This window comes from Strongylocentrotus purpuratus, unplaced genomic scaffold (genome assembly GCF_000002235.5).
Source record: "Strongylocentrotus purpuratus isolate Spur 01 unplaced genomic scaffold, Spur_5.0 spur5_scaffold_16, whole genome shotgun sequence".
Lineage (NCBI taxonomy): Eukaryota > Metazoa > Echinodermata > Echinoidea > Camarodonta > Strongylocentrotidae > Strongylocentrotus > Strongylocentrotus purpuratus.
The window spans coordinates 263,150-283,946 of record NW_022145601.1 but is presented as its reverse complement, the minus strand read 5'-3'; the positions used below and the strand labels follow the sequence as shown (position 1 = coordinate 283,946).

General features: G+C 35.2%; 1 protein-coding gene and 1 non-coding gene across 3 annotated transcripts in view; one reads left to right on the top strand and one right to left on the bottom strand.

Annotated features, from left to right (window-relative positions):
• Positions 1 to 3,484: 3,484 nt before the first annotated feature.
• TRNAM-CAU lies at positions 3,485 to 3,557 on the top strand. The gene has a single exon. It is a non-coding gene; the product is annotated as a tRNA-Met (tRNA).
• Positions 3,558 to 16,272: 12,715 nt separating this feature from the next.
• LOC756047 (arf-GAP with coiled-coil, ANK repeat and PH domain-containing protein 2) overlaps positions 16,273 to 20,797 on the bottom strand; it is a 48,396-nt gene continuing 43,871 nt past the window's right edge. For both annotated transcript variants that reach the window (XM_030986492.1, XM_030986493.1), the window contains exons 21-25: positions 20,099 to 20,215; positions 19,536 to 19,645; positions 18,897 to 18,957; positions 17,313 to 17,362; positions 16,273 to 16,590 (exon numbers count right to left, since the gene is read on the bottom strand). In XM_030986492.1, coding sequence (XP_030842352.1) covers positions 16,434 to 16,590; positions 17,313 to 17,362; positions 18,897 to 18,957; positions 19,536 to 19,645; positions 20,099 to 20,215 — 495 coding nt within the window. In that variant the 3' untranslated portion in view covers positions 16,273 to 16,433. The remainder of the gene's footprint in view (positions 16,591 to 17,312; positions 17,363 to 18,896; positions 18,958 to 19,535; positions 19,646 to 20,098; positions 20,216 to 20,797) is intronic.

Sequence of the window (20,797 nt, the reverse complement as noted above, 5' to 3'; positions counted from 1 at the left end):
TTGAACGTTTACTAGCACCTTTTGAATGCCATAGATGAACTAAGGTGTTAAAATATAAACCATATCGAACATAACATTACATCCATAAAGTTATTATCTGGGGGCATGGTTTAATCGTTTTCTATGCTATAAATTGTCATAATACATTCACGACGGTGTTTTATATAAGACGTCATGAATATACAACACAACAAATACACACGAGCAAAACAAAACAGGTAATATAATAATAATAATATAAAAATAATAATCATAAATGATAAAAACAATAATAATGTATACGCCCCCCCCCCTAAGCAAAATGTGCCCACAGGGCCAGGCGTAAACAAATTACAATGTATTAACGGCCGAATGAAATCGCTCATAATTGTTGGAGGGTGTTATTGCCCCTCCCCTCACCCTCTACCCCTTCCCAAGTATGATAGAGTGCATATAACGAGCTCCTGAGCTCAGTGCTGTAAGATTAGAAGGCGTCATACAGTACACACATGTTGAGAAACAAGGATTACCGGGTGACAAATCTCTGAAAATCACAGGTTGGTTGGAAAGTAATTATCTTAATCCATCATGTATTTCCCCCTCCTACGCCCTTCATTAACAACTGCATTTGCGCTACATGATATGACTTGAAAAAAAGAAAAAAAAATGATTCTTGTAATACTTACTGTTAGGTGCGTATAGGCTATATTCTGTACAAACAAGCTTCATTTACCATGATAATTAACTCTACCAATCTTCATCTTTAACCCATTCCCTAATTCCTTCCCCTCTATTTTTTTATCCCCCTCTCTCTCTCTATCTCTCTCTTTCTCTCTCACTCTCTCTATCTTCATCCCTCTCTCTCTATCCCTCTCTCTCTATCTCTCTCTCTCTCTATCTCTCTCTCTCTCTCTCTCTCTCTCTCTCTCTCTCTCTCCCATGCCACACAACTGCTTTTATCTATAAATGTCGGTTTTTTATCATCATAAGTGTAATAGCAGCAGTAGTAGTGGTAGTAGTAGTAGTAGTAGTAGTCAGGCGCGTACACAGGGGGGGGGGGTGTTTGGGGGGTTAAACCCCCCCCTTTGGTAATTTTGTGTGTGTAAACCCCCCTAAATTTCTCTAAAACCTTCCCCTTTTGGATTTTATTTTTTTATTTATTTTTTTTATTAAAAAAAAAAATATAAAAAAATAGTCCCATGGTTGACCTAAAAGAGCTGACCTTACCCCCCCCCCCCCTCAACGGAGCAAAATGTCAAATTTTCAAATTTCGAGACCAAAAAAAAAAAAGTGTCCTCTTACCCCCCCCCCCCCCCCCCCCCCCCCCCCCCCCCCCCCCCCCCCCCCGCTTATTCAGCGGCTGGCTGAGTCGTTGCGAAATTTTTGGCCCGATTTATAAATGTTAAAACCCCCCCTTGAAAAAATCCTGCGTACGCGCCTGGTAGTAGTAGTAGGAGTAGTAGTAGTAGTACTAGTAGTAGTAGTAGTAGAAGTAGTAGTAGTAGTAGTAGTAGTAGTAGTAGTAGTAGTAGTAGTAGTAGTAGTAGTAGTAGTAGTAGTAGTAGTAACAATACAAATACTTGCAGCAGGAGTACAAGCAGTAATAATTGACGAAGCCATTTTTTATACAAATTCCCCCTCATTATTACCGCATCACTTTTGTTATAGTTTGATACTTTAGGAAGTTATTTATCCTAAGAATGAAGAAAATTGTGTGGCTCATTGTTTCATGTCATAAGGACGCAAAACTGTGTCTTTGTCATAGCTTTGGACATGAATACTTGACATCTATCAAGCAAGGGGCACACATAAATCGGAAATGGGGGAAATTACGAAGCTTCCTCGTTACGCAAGAATAGGAACCCCCTGTCTCACCTATCAAATCAAATGACCTTCTTTGAGCTAACTGTGAGATCATTAGCAGTTAGAATAAAAACTCCGATCCTCTTCTTATGCTTTTCATACATCTTTCCTTGGCTTGACCCCCCTCTCTTTGTCATCCGATCTAAAGCATTCTCCTTAAAACAAAAATTGTTATTATTGCAATCTATACAAAATGTTTCCTTCATTGGAATTTTGCCTCGTTATTCTGTTCTGAAATGTTTACAATTCTCATTGTAATGTCTCTAAAAAGTTGAACTGATTGTAATTGTCAATTGCAATTGCTGTTCAAAATTTCCACTTACTTCTAGTCCAACTCTCATTCTATATTAAACTGTCACTCTTAGAGATGGGTTCAAAACATTGATTTTGATAATTAAAGGGTCCACTGAATATTACATAACGTTATATCTACCTTGTGCTAGTATCGGCATTCTCTAAATTAGGTTTGAATTTCTCGTCTTCAGCATATTTGTATAATGTGTGTATGTTTTATTTAACTTTGTATATAAATCATGTTAATCTATAATGTATGTTTCTTTGTACAATTGTGATTGTTTTTTATATGCATGGCCATGCTGAAGAACAGCCATTGGCTGAAGTATGCCACCGTGCTAAAATAAAACAAACAAACAAAAAAACAAACAAACAAACAAACAAACAAATCTATTCCCATTCGGTTTCCGTCTAATTAAAACCATTCCGATCTAATGAGATGGCCGATGTTTTGCGTTATACATCCCAAGAGGAGGGTTTATTGGCTCCGTAGATCTGTTTTCAAATTGGAGGCTCTATGTCATGTAGTCCATGAGTTGACTTGTACTGGTGTGGTCAATCGGTATACCCACCCAAAACCCTTTTCCTTCTAGCCCGGTTAAAAGAAATCCCTGAAAATAGGAGAAGGTGAAAATATTATTGACCGAGAAAATGAAATAGTGTTATTAAAGCTAAAGGACACTTATATCCCGTATGAGTATGTGATGTTGCAATGGAATGGAATTTTAAAGAATTGGTCCCTGATTAAAACAGGTTAAGTGCATGTTCATGACTCAGAACAAAAGTCGGAAATACAAAGATTGTTTCAAGCGTATCTTATTCAAACATACTCGTCAAACTATATATTTTTAAAAACAGAAATACGTATTAAAATGTCATGGCTTAATGACTTAACATGACATTATTTATGTAACTGTCCGATCCCGTTAGGTCATTTTTGGCCACTCCCTTATTCATTATTTTGAGGTTCAGTTACATTCCTCTCAGCCACAGACATATCAAGCGTAGATCTGCCTTAACATCTCCAAATTGATAACTTCCTTTAATTTTGTCCAATCTATTTTTGAAGGCATGCCGTGCAAAGCAACTATGCTTTCTCCTTTTGCGTCACTAGCTGTGTATTCATATGAATTTTGGAATCATATTCTTCTTAAGTCTGGGCTCTCGGTTGAGGAATAGAATCGTGCACATCAACAAATGAATGTTTTAAACAGAAGGCCATAGGATGTGGGATGAACTAAGCTTGAGTTCTTTAGATCACCTGTGACAGATATATGATAATAGAACTGCAAATTCGTTTGAGGAAGTTGCAGAGGGAATGTTTTCCTTAAACCCTGATAAATGACCGGGCATGGTGGCTCAGTGGTTAGAGCGCCCGCCTCATGAACGGGAGGTCGTGGGTTCGAACCCCGACCGAGTCATACCAAAGATTTATAACAATTAGGACCTTCTGTCTTCTAGCTAGGCGCTCAGCATATTCGATTGCAGAAGGGTAGTAGTAACATATTATGTTATGCAGGGCCCGCTGGAAGAGCAGTTTCATAACTGAAGTGGCTACCCTGGGTCAATAAAACGTTATTATTATTTATAATTATTATTTTTATTTTATAAATGGTTCGTAAAACCATAATATTTTGAAGGATTTATGAACTACGTCAACACATTCTATCGTGGTTTTCTCTCCTGTAAAAATTACCTTCCATCTTGAAATAAATCTACATCTTTTTTTAAACATGCCGAATAGTATAGGTGACCATTTAAATATACAGTTTGTTTAAAGACAAGTGTTTTCTATTAGATGACACTAATCCAAGTGAAATGGCCACAATCTGATATTAGATTACAAAAGTCGATTACAAAAGTTGTTAGGCCTCCAAACCCTCGTCTAAATGTAATTCACAATTCAATATCCCCTCCCTGATCTTTAACTCTGGAAAGAGGCACCATTTTGTGATTACATATTTTGGTACACCCAGCACACTAAATACCTCACAAGACATGAATCACTCTAATCCTCTCCATAGTACAGACATATTCTACAAGGTTAGATTCCAGTGCATAATGGATGATTCATACGTGTTTGATTGACGAGAATATTTGTCTCGTCAAGAGATTAGACTATAAGAGATATCATGGACGAGCACAACATGTCACAGCCAAACCAACCACGGGCATTGAGAAAAATAGTAATAGTTTTACATAATGTGTTTATTGTTTCATTGTTTTACTTATTTAAGTCCTTATACGACCTAATTGTATCTTAAATACATCCCCCCCCCCCGCCACCCCCGTGTCTCTCTGTCATTGATATAGGATTGTCAACTTTGACAACTTACCTTCACTTCACAATGATAAACAATTATTACCGGTAATGTTTTTTTTTATAAAAAGTAAAGTTTTTATTTTTCATTATACAATAAAAACATCAGACTATCATGAAACAATTTTGATCACGTTTATGAATAACAAAACAATCTTGCTTAAATATGTAATAATAATAATAATAATAATAATAATAATAATAATAATAATAATAATAATAATAATAATATGTCTTGTTTACCCAGGGTAACCTCATCAGTATTCATACTGTTCTCTCTGAGGGCCCTGCAATTATATTAATAATAATAATAATAATTGCTCATTCTTATATAGCGCTTTTCAGGACCGGAGGCCCTCACAAAGCGCTTTACAGATAAGTATATTATTACCCCGGTCATCGGATTCAGGGTATTGCAATCACGGTAGATGCACCATACTATCAACAAATAAATCTATAGCAGACACGTTTAAAACGAAATGACATAAAGGCAACAACAACAGCAAACATCGACACAAAAAAGAACAATAAAGATCTATTGCAATGATATAAAAATTAACAGGAACCTCTAAAAAAGCCAGAGTTTTACGTAAGATTGGATGTTGTAGATGATTTATTCAAATTAAACTTATCCACACAAAAGAAAAGTTCTGCAAATTGTAATTTTATGCACTGTGGTATATTCAGTTTGATGTGTTTGTATGATGTGCTTAAATTGACAATGTGTTGAGCACACAAGCAACAATTGTGTAAACTCTCATTACATTCCATCAACGTAAATGAGATACCGATTAAATTGCAGTATATGTGTTTATTTGGTTGAACAAGATATCTACATGTATGTCACAGAAGCAATTTTAGGACAGAGAGAACCAGAAACTGATATTATGATATCATAATGGTTATGTTTTGGAGGATTGTATAGATATTACATAAATTCCAAGACATCTAGCTGTTTCATTGTTTGTTATTGTTTTGGTGTTCGTTTCTTTCCAAAATGCCACGATCATTTACAGACCGAGTGCTTAAATATTTCAAAGTTAAAATAATCTTGACATGGAGTAAAATAAGTGAATGTGCTTTGGTGCAATTTCATATAAAAATAACACAACTCAGATTATCTACGTAAAGATCAATCGTAGAATTAAAAATACAAAAATAACACCTTTATAAAATCCATGTACATGATGGTGTTTATCTATTTCTGGCTGTGATCAACACTCACACAGTGAGGTTGTACTATATCATTTTTTTTTTTTTTTTTAGATAGCTCGCCTCTATGCATCCTTCTTTATTTTGGATCAATCACTTAATTGAGACCATCTTACGCCAGAAAAATAATAGAATATGATTATTGTCATGTGATGAATGATGGATAAACAGAAATACTTTAGTTCAGATTGTTAAACCGACATTAACTTTGTTAAAGAACACATATACTTCAAGTTCAATTAGACCTTTAAACAAAGTTTTCTAAGATATCAATCAAGTTTTTACGGGAAAGGAAAGTTGAGACGAACCACAATTGTATAATTATGTTAACCGCTACAAAACCTTCAATTATTATTTATAGAACGACCTCTACACATTCTTCAAATTAAAAACCGGATTAATTGTTAATAACCTTAATCTATACAACTACAATTATACATTTGGCAAAGATTAATGGGATATTCGACGAAGGCTTCAAAATACAGCATTCAAGGTTCGCCGTAAAGACAGGCACATTATTTGTATCATACATCAATTATTAGGAATGTTATGGGTGACGTTATTTAAAATGGTTTGCAAATATATACAAACGTCACTACGTAACTTTATTTAGTAATTTAAAATGAAAATTGAACCAATTATTGCTGACTGGAACCTATTGGTTTCTCCATCAAGCCTTTGGGAATGAGAGAATTCACTACTTAACCAGTTAAATAACTTGAAGGTAAACATCGTAAAACGGTCCTATTCTTCTCACTCTTCAAGGAAATGTATACAGAAAATAAGTGAATAATATATATACATAACGAGTTTAACATTATAACTCTTCTACACATGATGTTTATAAAACGTCCTTAAGTTACATTAATGCCTTTATGTTTCACGTAATGGAATGTAAATCGTTATTCATGAATTGACATTTTGTCTATACAGGTTGTATATGTCAAAATCCTTTGTCGATTGATAAAATTTTAATTTTATCGAACGAATTCGTTTTCACTGGGTGCCTGCCGTAGCAACAAACAGAGTTGACAAAAGACTTAACTCCATTTCGTTGACAATCAGCCGTAGACGAAAGACTTCATGCATGGCTGATTGTCAACGAAACGGAGTTAAGTCTGTTGTCAATTCTGCATGTTGTTATGGCAGGCACCCAGTGAAAACGAATTCGTTTGATAAAATTATGGAAATGCAAGCACTACTTTTAGCAAACGGAACTTTGTAATTCCTTGCTTATTTTTCCTGATTGAGGTGTCATATGAAAGGGCAGAACCTCAACTTTCTAAAAATGTGATTTTCTCCTTGAAATTCAGATACCGTCCGCCAAATGACTTTTTGGTTTCCTCTCTTCAAATTCATTTCTATCACTCTTGCGTGGAATATGCATCATATGATTTGCATCAAATGAAAGAGGAGGATCTAAGCTTTCCAAATATGTGTCATTTATTAATTATAAATGTGACTAAGTTATGATAAAACATCGATAATTCTCGGTATCGTTTTTTCTGGGACGCACTGTATAGATCATGTACATATCTCAATAGCAAATATATTTCGTATAAACACTCTCATCGCCCTTTATTCCTCACCCTTCTGGGAAATAAAACATAGAATCGTACCATGATTTGTCAACGAACATGAAAATATATCGAAGCAATTGGTCAATAAAAGTTACAATAATGAAAAAAGCGAGAGGATAATGAACCTAAAAGAAGAAAGGAAATGATAATATTCTGTTAAACATAATAACTGATACAAAACGGTCTGCCGGTGAAACATGAAAAGATACTCTTTTTTCAAGTACAGTAGTCCAATGATACTCTTAATAAAGCATTGATCTCCGTTTCATTTTGTCTTCACTCAAAGCATTCGAGGTCATCCTCTCCCAGAAGTTGAGATGTGCGACTTGCTTACGAGTCGACATTGACCTTGTTACAGCAGTAACATCAGGTAACTTCCCAAGACGGTTAAGGGTCTTTGAGCTCGTGAGACCACAAAGCTGCTTCGAAAGTAACCTTTTCAATGGCGTTGTAGTCGTCATCGGCGTCGTCATATTTTCATCGAGAAAAGGAATTCGGAGGATTCGAGCTTCTGACATAGCAACGAGTGTTGACTCCTGTTGCATTAATAATGCCTGAGCGACTCGAGCGTCATCGATTGTGATGTCGAGCTTCACTTTGAAGTCGATGTCGCAATCTTCAATGAGCCTACTTTGTCGATCCTGTCTCAACGTATTTACAGTAATATCCTTGGTATTTTCCTGGGCAGCAGAAGTTGATATCATTGAATCACTGCTTGCACCATCGGCCGAGTCTGAACCGGTCATTGTCTGACACGACATCGCACTATCGGTATCATCTCCGCCGCCGTTAAGATAAGCCAATGCGAGCAGTGAATCCTCGATTAACTGATCCGTCTCACCAACTGGACAATCCTCGTCATCGTCGGCTTCGTATTGACCTTCTATTCCTGGATCATCACCGAGTTCGCTCACGGTCCAAGAAGAACAAGACGACATGGACAAGCGATGAACTGCATGCAATAGAGGATCATCGTCGTAATCAGTGGATAACCATGATGACGCTTCTGAACAGACGAAGGAGCCGACGCTCTCGATGCTACAGTTAGACAGTGGTCGACCACTAGGGAACCGATATGAAAGATAGCTCGTCGGTCTACTCGAAGTAATGTCTTCAGTGACAGAGATTGTCGGCTGTTGAAGCCCTGATTGTTGCCTTGAGCGAGGGACGCTTGTAGTTTCTCTGTCACTCTCCATTTTGGAGTAAATTCCACAACAATCCTGTAAAAATGAAGTAATTGAACTTGTCAAATCGCTTTTTAAACGAACAGATATAGGACTTTTGCCTTAAGGTTTTACACTGTAGTGTTGGCGAGAACCTTTGATCTAATTCCTTAATGGTAGGAAGTGCTAAATCGCGGTTGTCTTTGGAAATGAGGCGGTTGATTAAGAGTTTATCACGACAGAGGGTTGCCAATGTTGAGTGACTGAATGAACAATGACGGGAAAACTGAAGCGATAGAAAACAGGAAACTTCCTGACTGCACTAAGAGGTCGATCCCCCTTTCTCTTGCCCCCCTCAACCTAACAGCTGTGGGCAGATGATCTCTGTCTTAATTATTGATTCATTCGACGAACAAGAGAGACGAGATACATGTATGGGGAAGAGAGATAGAGAGAGGGGAGAGGGAGAGAGAAGAGAGAGAGAGAGAGAGAGAGAGAGAGAGAGAGAGAGAGAGAGAGAGAGAGAGAAAAAGACTCTAAGATACTTTAACACAGGAAACAAAAATTGTTAAGATCGAGAGAAGACAAGCAGAATAGATAGAGAGATCAAGAGAAAATGAAAAGAGAAAGTTAAGGAACCGAAAAAGTTGAGTAAAAGATACGAGTTCGGGAGAGGGGGGGGGGGGGGGAGTGGGGGGGGGGGGGGTTAAGAATAAGCAGGCCTGTATAATGGGCTAAAAAGAGGGAATTTGTAAAATGGTGAGCTTAAGTTTGTGAGAAAGAGAAGGGAAGAGAAAAAGAGAAAAGTGTAACACCGTAAGGAAAGAAAATAGGTTAACAAAACTGAGTCTTCAAAGATGAATTACATGGCCAAACATCTAAGGAAATTAACTGGTGATTTTCTCACTTGAAGCCAACGTCTAAACAACTAAAGAATTACCGAGTATTGAGAATAACTTAAACATTGACATTCATTTATGTAAATAATAATGTTGTCAACAAAACGTGTCCATCACTTGAAGAAAAAAAATGAGATGAAATAAGGTGTAGCGAAGGATTTCTTTGGTTGATCTGTTCTGAGCTTTGAGAAACTTGAATATGAGCATTATTCGATATACTAGTCAATTTCCCCTTCATTAATTAATTTCTCTAAGCTTCATTAATTGTCTGTTTAAAGGTATTAGGTATCCGTGCCTCTGCCATTTTAAACAAAATCCTGGATAATCATTAGCTCATGCTGCAATCATAATTATTATAAAGCTTTAGGTCGGAAATGAATCCCATGACTTTTACAAGCTAATCGCATGTTTGATTATCAAGGTATGTATGATTGCAATTCGAAATTTCATAAACCGTTTCCCCAACGGTTTTTATAACACTACATTTTATTGGGGGAGACGAGTCTATTAAAAACCGGCCACCCAAAATGTATTACTTTTTTTAAGCACTTCATGATCGTTTTGAAGCACAATTTTGTTTAAGACTTCAATATCATACCATACCATATCACTGATAACATATAGGGCCATGTATCATTTCAGATTTGTAAAACTGGAAACATTAAATGGTAAACAATGCCTTTAACATGGTGTCTTCTTTTGACCTCTGATCTGGTCTCTACTGAGTAATGATTCACTCCTCCCTTTCCCCCTCTCTGCCCTTTCTGTTTCTCTCCGTCTCTCTCTCTCTCCCTCTTTCTCTGTCTCTCTCTCCCTGTCTCTCTCCCTTCTCTATGTCTCCCCTCTCTCTGTCACTTTCTCTCCGTCTCTCTCTCTCTCTCTCCCTCTCCCTCTTTCTGTTTCTCTCCGTCTCTGTCTCTGTCTCTCCCTCTTTTTGTTTCTCTCCGTCTCTGTCTCTCTCTCTCTCTCCCTTCTCTCTGTCTCCCCTCTCTCTGTCACTTTCTCTCTCTAGTCACTTTCTCTCTGTCTCTCTCTCTGTCACTGTTTTTCTGTTTTTCTCTCTCCTCTCTTTGTCTCTCTCTCTCTCTCTCTCTCTCTCTCTCCCTTCTCTCTGTCTTTCCTCTCTCTGTCACTTTCTCTCTCTGTGTCACTTTCTCTCTGTCTCTCTCTCTCTCTCCTCTCTCTCTCTGTCTCGGTCTGTTTCTCTCTCGCTCTTTCTCTGCACATTAACTAACCCTTATCTCCTTGGAGAAAGGCTTCAGATTTGCCATACGTCATAACCTTTCCCCCGGAGAGTGTACAATTACCGTTTATAGCAAACAGACAAGTACAATCACGCATTATTAGGCCGATGATAAGACGGGAAATGAATATAAACTTTTCCCCATGGATTAAAAAGTAATATCTAAATCAGGTAATGATGGAAAATAAATTCTGATTGAACCAAATGAAGATTACACAATGGCTAAAATCAGGTCTGCCATATTTGGTATGGTTCAACCCTCAGCAGCCCTGAACATACGTGATATTGGTCTATTGTTATCATGATATGTAAAGTACTTAAAATGCGACAGTAAACAAAATGGAAGAGCAGTTCTATTCATTAGCAATATAGATAGATAATGTGCATCAAATACAGCTGAAAATATCATTTTCTCTTGAAGTTCAGTTCTATTAGCATATTTTCAACAATATATATAAGGTAAGTAGTATTTATTTCCATAGAAAAGCATATACAATGTAACAATATAACAATACAAAATAAGATAACAAGGAATCTTTCCTTCACATAGTGAATAGACATATTATAAAGACGTGAAAATCGTGGCCCAGGACGTTGACATTACTCAGGCAGGGCCTAACATGTAAACATATACATACAAACATATATACTTGTTCTAAGATCATTAGCAGTCAGAAGTATCAGTTATAATATGAAAAATTAATTATGGGGTTCGTTCAATCTAAGAATATAATAATATTTATGTAATGTAGAACGTAATGGTAAAGTTTAGCGGAGAAGGAGGATGAAGTGGGAAAAGGGAGGAAGAGAGACATAGCAAAGGAGAGAGACGGAGAGAATGAATTTACAACAGATTTCTTGATTGCATCTCACGGAGAATAAGCTGTATCGTATTATACACACATTTGTTATAAAAGTTGACTTATCATTATTTAAAGAGTTCTCATGAATTTTGTAGTAAAAATTTTGGTCATTTGCTTCTAAATAATCACACATTTGAGTTGCTATAAAAGGTACATTGCATAGTTTACATTTATAGTTTATTCATAGTTTACAATTGATGATAAACTCGATTAAATTTAAAATCACTGATTTGTTTGTTGTTGTTAAAAGAATTAATGTCCAAGTATATATTTTGGTAGTTGACAAATACAATTGTAGCATCGAATTTCATTATTTAGTAATTGATTTGATAAAAATTGACACAAAATATACTTTCCAATTTCAATTCAGTCATAGACTTCAAACTATATAATTATATCAGTATATATCAATATCTAACATTCAGCTGTTATATTCGTGTCCTCCTGGTTCCTACACGTATTTTTCACATCTATAGGCTGTTATTGGAGGAGTGGAGGTAATGTCCATGCTGGGTCTTGTCTTGCATGGAAGATTGAAAATGATGACACTACAGCCATTTTTGAAATTTGATTTGACAGGGTTTTGGCGGTTACGTTTGCGTTAGCCATTTTGATTAGTGATTTAAGTGACTGAAAGTTGTGGTTAGTTAGTAGACCGCGACTCCCGACTTCGAATGCTATAAGGGATACATCAAAATTGCGGGCCGAAATGTCATGAATCAGGGGGGCATATTTATTACATTTATACTCATGGGCCTTGGAAATATTAAGGTCGAATGGGACAGTTAGTTCAAAGATGAGCAGTTTCTTTTCGTTGGGCCAGTAGAGAACTAGATCGGGTCGGTCAGTTGTTGGTATTACTTCTCGTGGGATAGTTGAGGATGCATGGGCATTGGGCTGATTGAGATCTACTATTATATTTCAATACATGTATATGTATCGTAAACCTGGTTCTTAAATATTATATGTTGGAATAGAATTGAAATACTGTGTTTCCCTTTAAGAAGAAGTGTTAACCTATAAACTTTGGAGGGTAGCACCTGACAGATAGTTGGCATGACGAGATCACAAAAAGAGGAAGGAAAAGAGGGAAAACCCGAACGCACCTACTAATACAATACACACAAACCACATCTGGTAACAATTATAATGTCAAGAATTTTATTGCCATATTTATCAATTGACACCCAATCCAACAAAATGACAAAGCTGCTTTTGAAGGGGCCATTTTCAGCAATCAAAAATGTAGGAAATATTTACATCTTATTAAATATCGCCCTTATCAACTTTTCATGAATATTATACAAACACATGTCTAAATCATCACAATTTATTCTTAAGGTTTCATGGTGTATAATGAACACAAGTAAACACTTTGTTCCTTTTAAATAACCTTACATTGAAACATTACTAATATTTCAAATTAAAGAAAAAAATAAAATCTACATGTATGCATCTTGAAATGAGGTGTTGAAATGTTGATACTACTCAGTTTAGATCTCATGAGTTTATGTTATGAAAGCAACTCTAATGTGCTTTCATTTGGCAAGTGTCATGATCATAAACTGATCATAAATTGATCATGAGTTTAGGACTGAACAAATATGAGAGTGAAGAGTTCAAGTCTGTGTCAACAAATGATTTCCAGAAGATACACAAATGTGAGAGATTCACCAACAGGTCTTGCCATTAATCACATTTTCAAATCTACCAACTTTTGTATAAGTGGTACTCATATGTATATTACACAAGGTACACTACTCATCAAAAAAGGAAATTAAAAAAACATAAATTCTGAAAATAGAACTTATTTAACTAATTAGTGAAGGAGTTACACAAATGTGGTTCAAAACCAATTTTGGCACCTATCTATGACATTTTTACGTTTATAATTTTATTTGATAAATAGTGTATAAAAGTGTGAGACAGACAAAATTCATCGAATAGATCGAATGACTAGAAAAAAAACTGTTCACATGAAAGGAACCCATACATGAATTGTTGACATCGATTTAGAACAGAAATTGTTCACTTATTGCTGCCATAGCAATTTTCAAATAAATATTTAACATTGTATCCATAATTTCACTACACATTTAATAAATCTTCTCTGTGACATTATAAAAAAAAATACAAGTTTATCATTACATAGCTCCTTACTGACATAAGAACACAAGTATATACTTCCAAATGAAACATTATAAAATACATGGCATTGATATAGTGTAATTCTCAATCTAATCATTACAGTTTATAATGCTTCTTGTGTTTCTACATTAATGTTTTGCTTAAATTACTGATTACTTTAAATAAAATAACCAAAAATGTACAAAATATATTGTATTGAATATCACATTTGTACAGAAAGAGATAAGAAATAGTAGAATTGAAGTGAAGTCTTCAATAAACTAAGATTGAAACCAAGAATCAAGGCAAGACATGTGATAATGTATAATGCACACTGGCACAGGTGATTTACATAATAGTCACTGAATCGGAGTGCGCACGTATGACATACATAATTATAGTACTTTTCCATTATAACAGAGAACTCAGTGTACATTTTCTTGTATATATAGCACTAACATGAGATTACAAATTAAGTCGTAGCTTGTAAATACAAAGTCATAGGTTTGATTCTTTTCCTCGACACATTTTCATTTATTTTAAATTCTTTTATTTCATTTTATTTATAGCATGAGTGTACCTGTATTTGACAAAATCCACTGAAAAAACAAGTTCTACAAATTAAAAGTTAAACCAGCATGTTTGTTTTCAAGAATAAATATTTCCCTTATGATTTATATCTTACTGAGGCACTTTCTTCTGTTATCTCAGTAAAATTTCAAATTACTTGACAGTAAAACATAAGTTATGTGCTACTGAAAAATAGGAGGATCATGTATTACACTCAGGAAGACACTGCACAGTGCTTGATATGTGCACTACTGTGCTTAGAGCATTGTGATGGAACACTCAATCAATGGAATTAGTTTCTGTTGGTTGCGCATTAAAGCCCCACTGTACTACTTGTAGCTACTTGCTCCCTCTATATAGAAAACAATGCCTAACCCTTACTGTACTGGGCTATTTCGAGCACTCTCTGACTGGGGGGGGGGGGGGGGGGCCTGGGAGGCCCCCCCCCCCTATGATCTCGGCCGTCGAATGTCTGATGACCGCGAAAATTTGCATGTTTGTAGATATTTACGTAAGGAACAAGATCGTATAATTAATTTTTTCCTATTATGCAAATTTTTGTCGTTATAGCCTAATTAATTATGCAAAATGCTAATTTTATGCATTTTACAGAAAACTCTACATATTTGTCCATAGACTTGTGAAGAATCTTGAAAATGTATTGAATAAATGTTTCCTTCATCTCAAATTCATGAGGTTTCATTATTTTTATGATATTTGAAAATGCATAGGTTAATTTGCATAAATTATGAATACGCATTCATGAATATCAAATCTGGAAATATATTTAGGGAATTAAAATCATTACATAAATTGTCAGACTCCACTTTTTGAATGTTGAAACTCATCATTCATATGAAACTTCTTTTCTAACAAAATATAGTTATTTGATGTAATTAATAATGATAATTTATGCAAATTTGATGCGATTTTCAACTATTTATTTTCTTATGTATTTTATTGTTTTTTATTTCTTATTATATCTATTGTTTTATTTCTAATGTATTCTTTTGTTCTGAAATACACCAAGTTACTTTGAGAAACATATAAAAGCAATTTGATATCAATTCATAGCTCCCACTTGGAAGAAATACATCTAGACCTGTATTCACATTTCTGGTTGTACATGAATATATGCAATTATAGCACTTTTTTTATGACATGCGCATACTAATTGTTATGTAACACCTTACAGGTATATCCGATTTCGACAAAAATGGTATCAAAATGTGCGTAAGACTTGAGGGAAAAAAGTCATGAAACGACAATTCAAAATTCCGAGCGGTTGCGGCGCAATCTCCGAAAATGTCGAGGGGGGGGTCTCTCAGGCCCCCCCCCCCCCAAGTACAGTAAGGGCTAAGCGGTGCCCATTGGTCCCCCGTGATCCTCTTTTTTCTTATGTTAATTGAGAGCTGAGTTGATGAGATAGCCACCTGTCAGTGACCACGCTGGGTGGTCTAATCCCTCCTGGCCAAACTAGTACAGTCATGCTTTAAAATATAATCCCAAATTCTGAGTGATATACAAGACCTGAAACTACTCTGTTGAAAACAAATTGAATGTAATATCATTCTAAGAGTTACCAATAACATCTATTGAGAGCAATCATCTCTTCTCCCACTTGCTCTGGTGACAAATTGTGAGTTATTATGAGCTGTTGGGTTACATATACTATGTTTACAATGGTGCTTACGTGTCATGTACATGATATTGCCGAGTTACACTAGGGATTTTTAAAAGCAGGGTGTCAGGGATGAAATTATATGAAGGTACTGTTATCTAACATACATCCATGATCTAATGTGATGATTATATGTCAACCACTAGCCCAACCTCTTGGTATCTCAACTCAGGTGGAGTAAGGTGAAAGCATACTGACTGTGTGCTACACTGAATGATGGCTTGAGTCTATTGGCAAAGATTATAATTACTTCAAAACTAAGAGATGTATACACGCTTGCTTACATTATATTTTATCACCTGACGAAGTGTTGCAGCGGCGCATGAAACATCATGATCTTTTAGATCCTCTGTTGACCATACATTGTGAGGCAAACGAATATCACTAGCGATATCATTTTCAATACTACATCCGTAATGAGTAAAATATTTAGGACTAAGAGATGTTATTGCTCAAGTTGATTAATCAATTATTTCACGAGAGTGTTTGAGTAAGAATAAGCTCCTAGGTAGCTCCTGCAGACCTAGGGCTTTTGGTTCCTGATTTTATTCTCAATAGACCAGGTGATAACTCAATGAGTCTTGTTCTTTAACTTCATTCTCAGGAATTCATAGAGTCTTTAATAATCTGAGGTAATGACTATACTGTATCATCGCTTGATCTGTTTCGGTTGAGTTTCTGAGGGTCATATGAGGCAAGGTTTGTGAAGTCTTGGAAGACATCTTGGAAGGTTTCATCATTAGGGTTTCCCAGCTCGGAATCTTTCATCTCTTCATTCAGTTTGGAGAGTCGAAGCCTTGAAGATGAACAAGAAAAGAGAACATCCTTGTCAATCATACACTTAATGAATCTTTGATACTCTCTATGATAAAGACATAAAATTAGGCCAGAGCTGCCAACCTTGTGCAAGCAAAAAGAACCATGATGGCAAAAAAAAAAGGAATTCATTAAAACAAAACAAAACAAACACTCTTCCAATACAGAATTTCCATTCTTGATAATAATAATAGTGAACATTTATAATGCTGTTATTTTTCATATTAGGAACTACAGTTTATTTACAAGTACTGTTGGTAGTTTTTTTTGTATTATCAGCGTTTCATTCTTTTTGGGAATATTTACGCCTTTCAATTTTTTTCTTCTTTCTTTTTCGTTTACTAATTGTAAATTCCTACTCTTCATAAATCTCTATTGAAGTTTTCTTTTGAAAAAGTGATAAATAGAAGAAGAAAAATATAAAAATTATGAAGAAAAAACGTACTACCATAATTTTGAGAAAAAAAACTGAATAACTTCGGGAAAAACATACCGTAATGGTTGGCAACTCTGTTAGACCCATAAAGTCACTTCTGAATGATTTGTTTTGGATTTCACCAGGTGGGATTGTGTAGAAGTAACAACAAGAGAAAATTATGTTTTACCTGGTAAAGAAAAGTCTCCAGAGAAATTCAAAGCATAAAAGCTAGTAAGAATTCCCTTCTACAGGGCAAACAATGAATGATTCAGATGTATACTCACAATGTGACAATGTCTGCATTCGTTGTTGTGATAGCAATCTGAAGAGGATTCTGAGAAAATAAAAATACGTTGATAGGTAATTGATTTTATTGGCATCACATATATATATTTATATATTTTAATAATCCCAAATTTTTCTTTGCTGTAATCTAAAAAAAAACATACCGGTATTCTAAAATTTCTACCTTTATCATTTAATCAAGTTATTATTTATTGATCCATATTCCGGGACCCTATTTTAGATTTTAAAGATTCTCTTTGACCAAAGATGATAATTGCAATAAATTGTTTTTAAATTTTGACAAAACTAGGTATATTATTTTTCGTGCGAGAGGAAGGAGGGTTCCGTCAAATCTGTCAAACCTCATTATTGGTGGAAATGTCATAGAAAAGGTCGATAATATGCAGTTTTTAGGTGTAATTTTGAATGAATATCTTTCTTGGAAACCACATCTTAGCTCAATTTGTACAAAAATATCAAGATCTATTGGTGTTCTTTCTAAATTAAGACTTTTTGTGCCCCAGTCTATTCTGACGACTCTTTACAATAGCATTATACTCCCTCATTTCAATTACTGTAATACTGTCTGGGGTCACACCTTTAAAACCCATTTAGACAAATTATGCATTTTACAAAAGAAAGCAATACGAATTATCTTTAATGCTCCCTTCAATAGTCATACAAAACCTTTATTTTCACAATCAAATATATTACCGTTAAAGGACCTGATAACCTTGAATTCCCTTGTGTTTATGTATAAATTTCATTCGAAAATCTTGCCTCCTCTCCTTAGCGATATCTTTGTTTTGAATTCCTCAATTCATTCTTACCAAACTCGCCAAATTAATTTAATACACTTACCTCAGGTTCGTTCTTCCGTCGCCTCAAATTCATTTATAATTCATTTTCCTAAGTTATGGAACAAACTCCCCAACAATATCAGAAACAGCTCAACTCTTTCCAGATTTAAAAAGCTGAGCAGGGAAATCTTAACTTCTTTATAAAATATTCTTGATATTCTTGTTCGCTTTCATTTGTACTGCCCTCTTATACATGTAGATACAGTTTTTTGTTGCTGCTGCAGAAGTGTACTTCTCTTCTTTTTTTTTCTTTTTTATATTAATGTTCGATGTTGATATTTTTTAGTATAATTAATGTTGATCTTTTTATGTATTGGTGGCCCCTTTTTATAAGCTCTGCTTTCTCCGGGGTCACCAAACCATCATTGCATTATTCTAAACCTTGATGTAACTTATTTTGATTGTATATATATATTGATGGTTGAACAATAAATGAAATTGAAATACGTTTAACATTTTGAGAGATTCAAACCACCTATAACACTATTTAAAGGTCAATAGTATGAATATTGAAAACAGAAGGGCAACAGAAGAAAGATCACTATTTTTGTTAGCATTTAAATTCACACAACTTCAAATGACACACAGTGTTGCACATGTCATTCAAACAACTTGCAGTATGACAAATCTCAATTACTAACCAAATTAGGGAAAATTGGTGGTTTTACAATATCCCATTTTTTATATTCTATTGATAATATAAACGCTGAAGAATGCATTTACCTGCCCCTCACTATCTTTGGCCTTCTGATCTGCATTTCTCTTCAAACACAAACAAACCAGCCTGAAACAGAATCAAAACAGTCAATGTTAGACATTATAAAAGCTATGAAAATTACAGGTTGAAATGAAAAACAAAATGGTTCTAAAGAAAGCAATTAGGTATAACAAATGTCATGGTACATTTACAAGGAATTACCCATCTAGTTATGGTAACATCAATGTGCTATTTTACTAGAGTACATCTGGTATTACTTCAATTGTAAGCAAAATAAACATAAGTTCCCCAAACTAAATGTCATTATCAAATATTTTGTTAAGCTGGCATGGTCTGCCCCCCCCCTAATACTCTCTCTCAATCCCTTTCTTTGCTCCTTTCTCTTTGCCACTATCTGTCTCTGTCTGTCACTCCATCTCTCTCAATCCCCCTCTCTCTCAGTCCCTATCTCTCACTCTCTCAATCCCCCTCTCTCTCAGTCCCTATCTCTCACTCTCCCAATCCCCCTCTCTGTTCCTCCCCCTCCCCCTCTCTCTCTCTCTCTCTCTCTCTCTTTCTCTCTTCATCTCTCTCTCTCTCTCTCTCTCTCTGCATCTCTCTCTCTCTCTTTTCCTCTTCTTTTTTTTTTCTTCTCTCTCTCTTACCCTGTATTTCCCAGCATGGTAGATAAATGCAGTATTGTCCTTCCGTTTGCATCAGGTAAATTCACTTTGGCACCATTCAGTAGCAAGCATTCTACTGAAGTTAAATTTCCCTGTAATGAAGCAGGAAAAAAAAGATTTTACAACTTGGACCAAAACCACCCAATGTACAAAAAAAATAACATCTTTGAATGTGAAAACTTTCCAAAAAAGAACTGAAATGGGCGATATAAAGACATAATAAATCATAGCACCTTTGATATGTGATTGACAAGATATACATGTATACTACAAAACACAACAATCACCATTTACTGATAGTTCATGAAATTAAACTGATATATATTGAGCTTTGTATTTTATAATATCGTTGCTAATTATACAGGGCCCTCAGAAAAGCAATATTCATTAATAAAGAATTGCCACCTTGTACAAAGGAGAGTGAATGCAGAAAGAATGGATAAAAGGATAAATGGATGAAAGAAAGAATATATGGATGGAAGAAAGATTGAAAGAAAGAATAATTGGATGATAGAATGAATGAATGAGTAAATGACTAGACTAACCAATGATACAGCTTTGTGTAATGCAGTCCTCATTTCATCATTAGGATCAGGTTGGTTGATATCAGCTGAATGTGCTATAGCATTCATCATCACCTGCTCACTGTTATTACATGCTCCCTGGTCACACAAGAAAAACAAAGCAATATTAGAATTGGTAAATATTATTATTATTATCATTTTATTTGGCAAATCAAGTCACATAAATACAACAAAATAACTGTGAATGGAGACAAAATCAATAGAAAAACATACATAAAATATTTCAATAGCAGGGACATCCAGTGAAGCTGCCGGGGTATGGAAAAAGTTACCCTAATAACTATGATCCGCAGACCTCCCTCCCTATAAATATCAAATTGTTATGTACCTAGGTATAATGAAATGAGATGTGAAACCAAACCAAAGTAACCAATCAAATAACAACAGTCATGTACAGGAAGGAGTTCATATCATGCTATCAGGTATATATGTGCCAGCCAACAATGCGCATGTCATTACATCCATCTACATGAACATGACACAGGCCAATATGGCCGTCACAGCTGTGTGTTATCATTCTGTCTAATGCACAGTAGAAAATAATCATCTGGTTTCATGGCCTACATTCTTGTAGTCTACACAACAATCAAACAAATCACTAAGAAATGTAGCATCAGAATGCAGGCAGTGAAAAGCAAAGATGGAGAAATCCTTACCGAG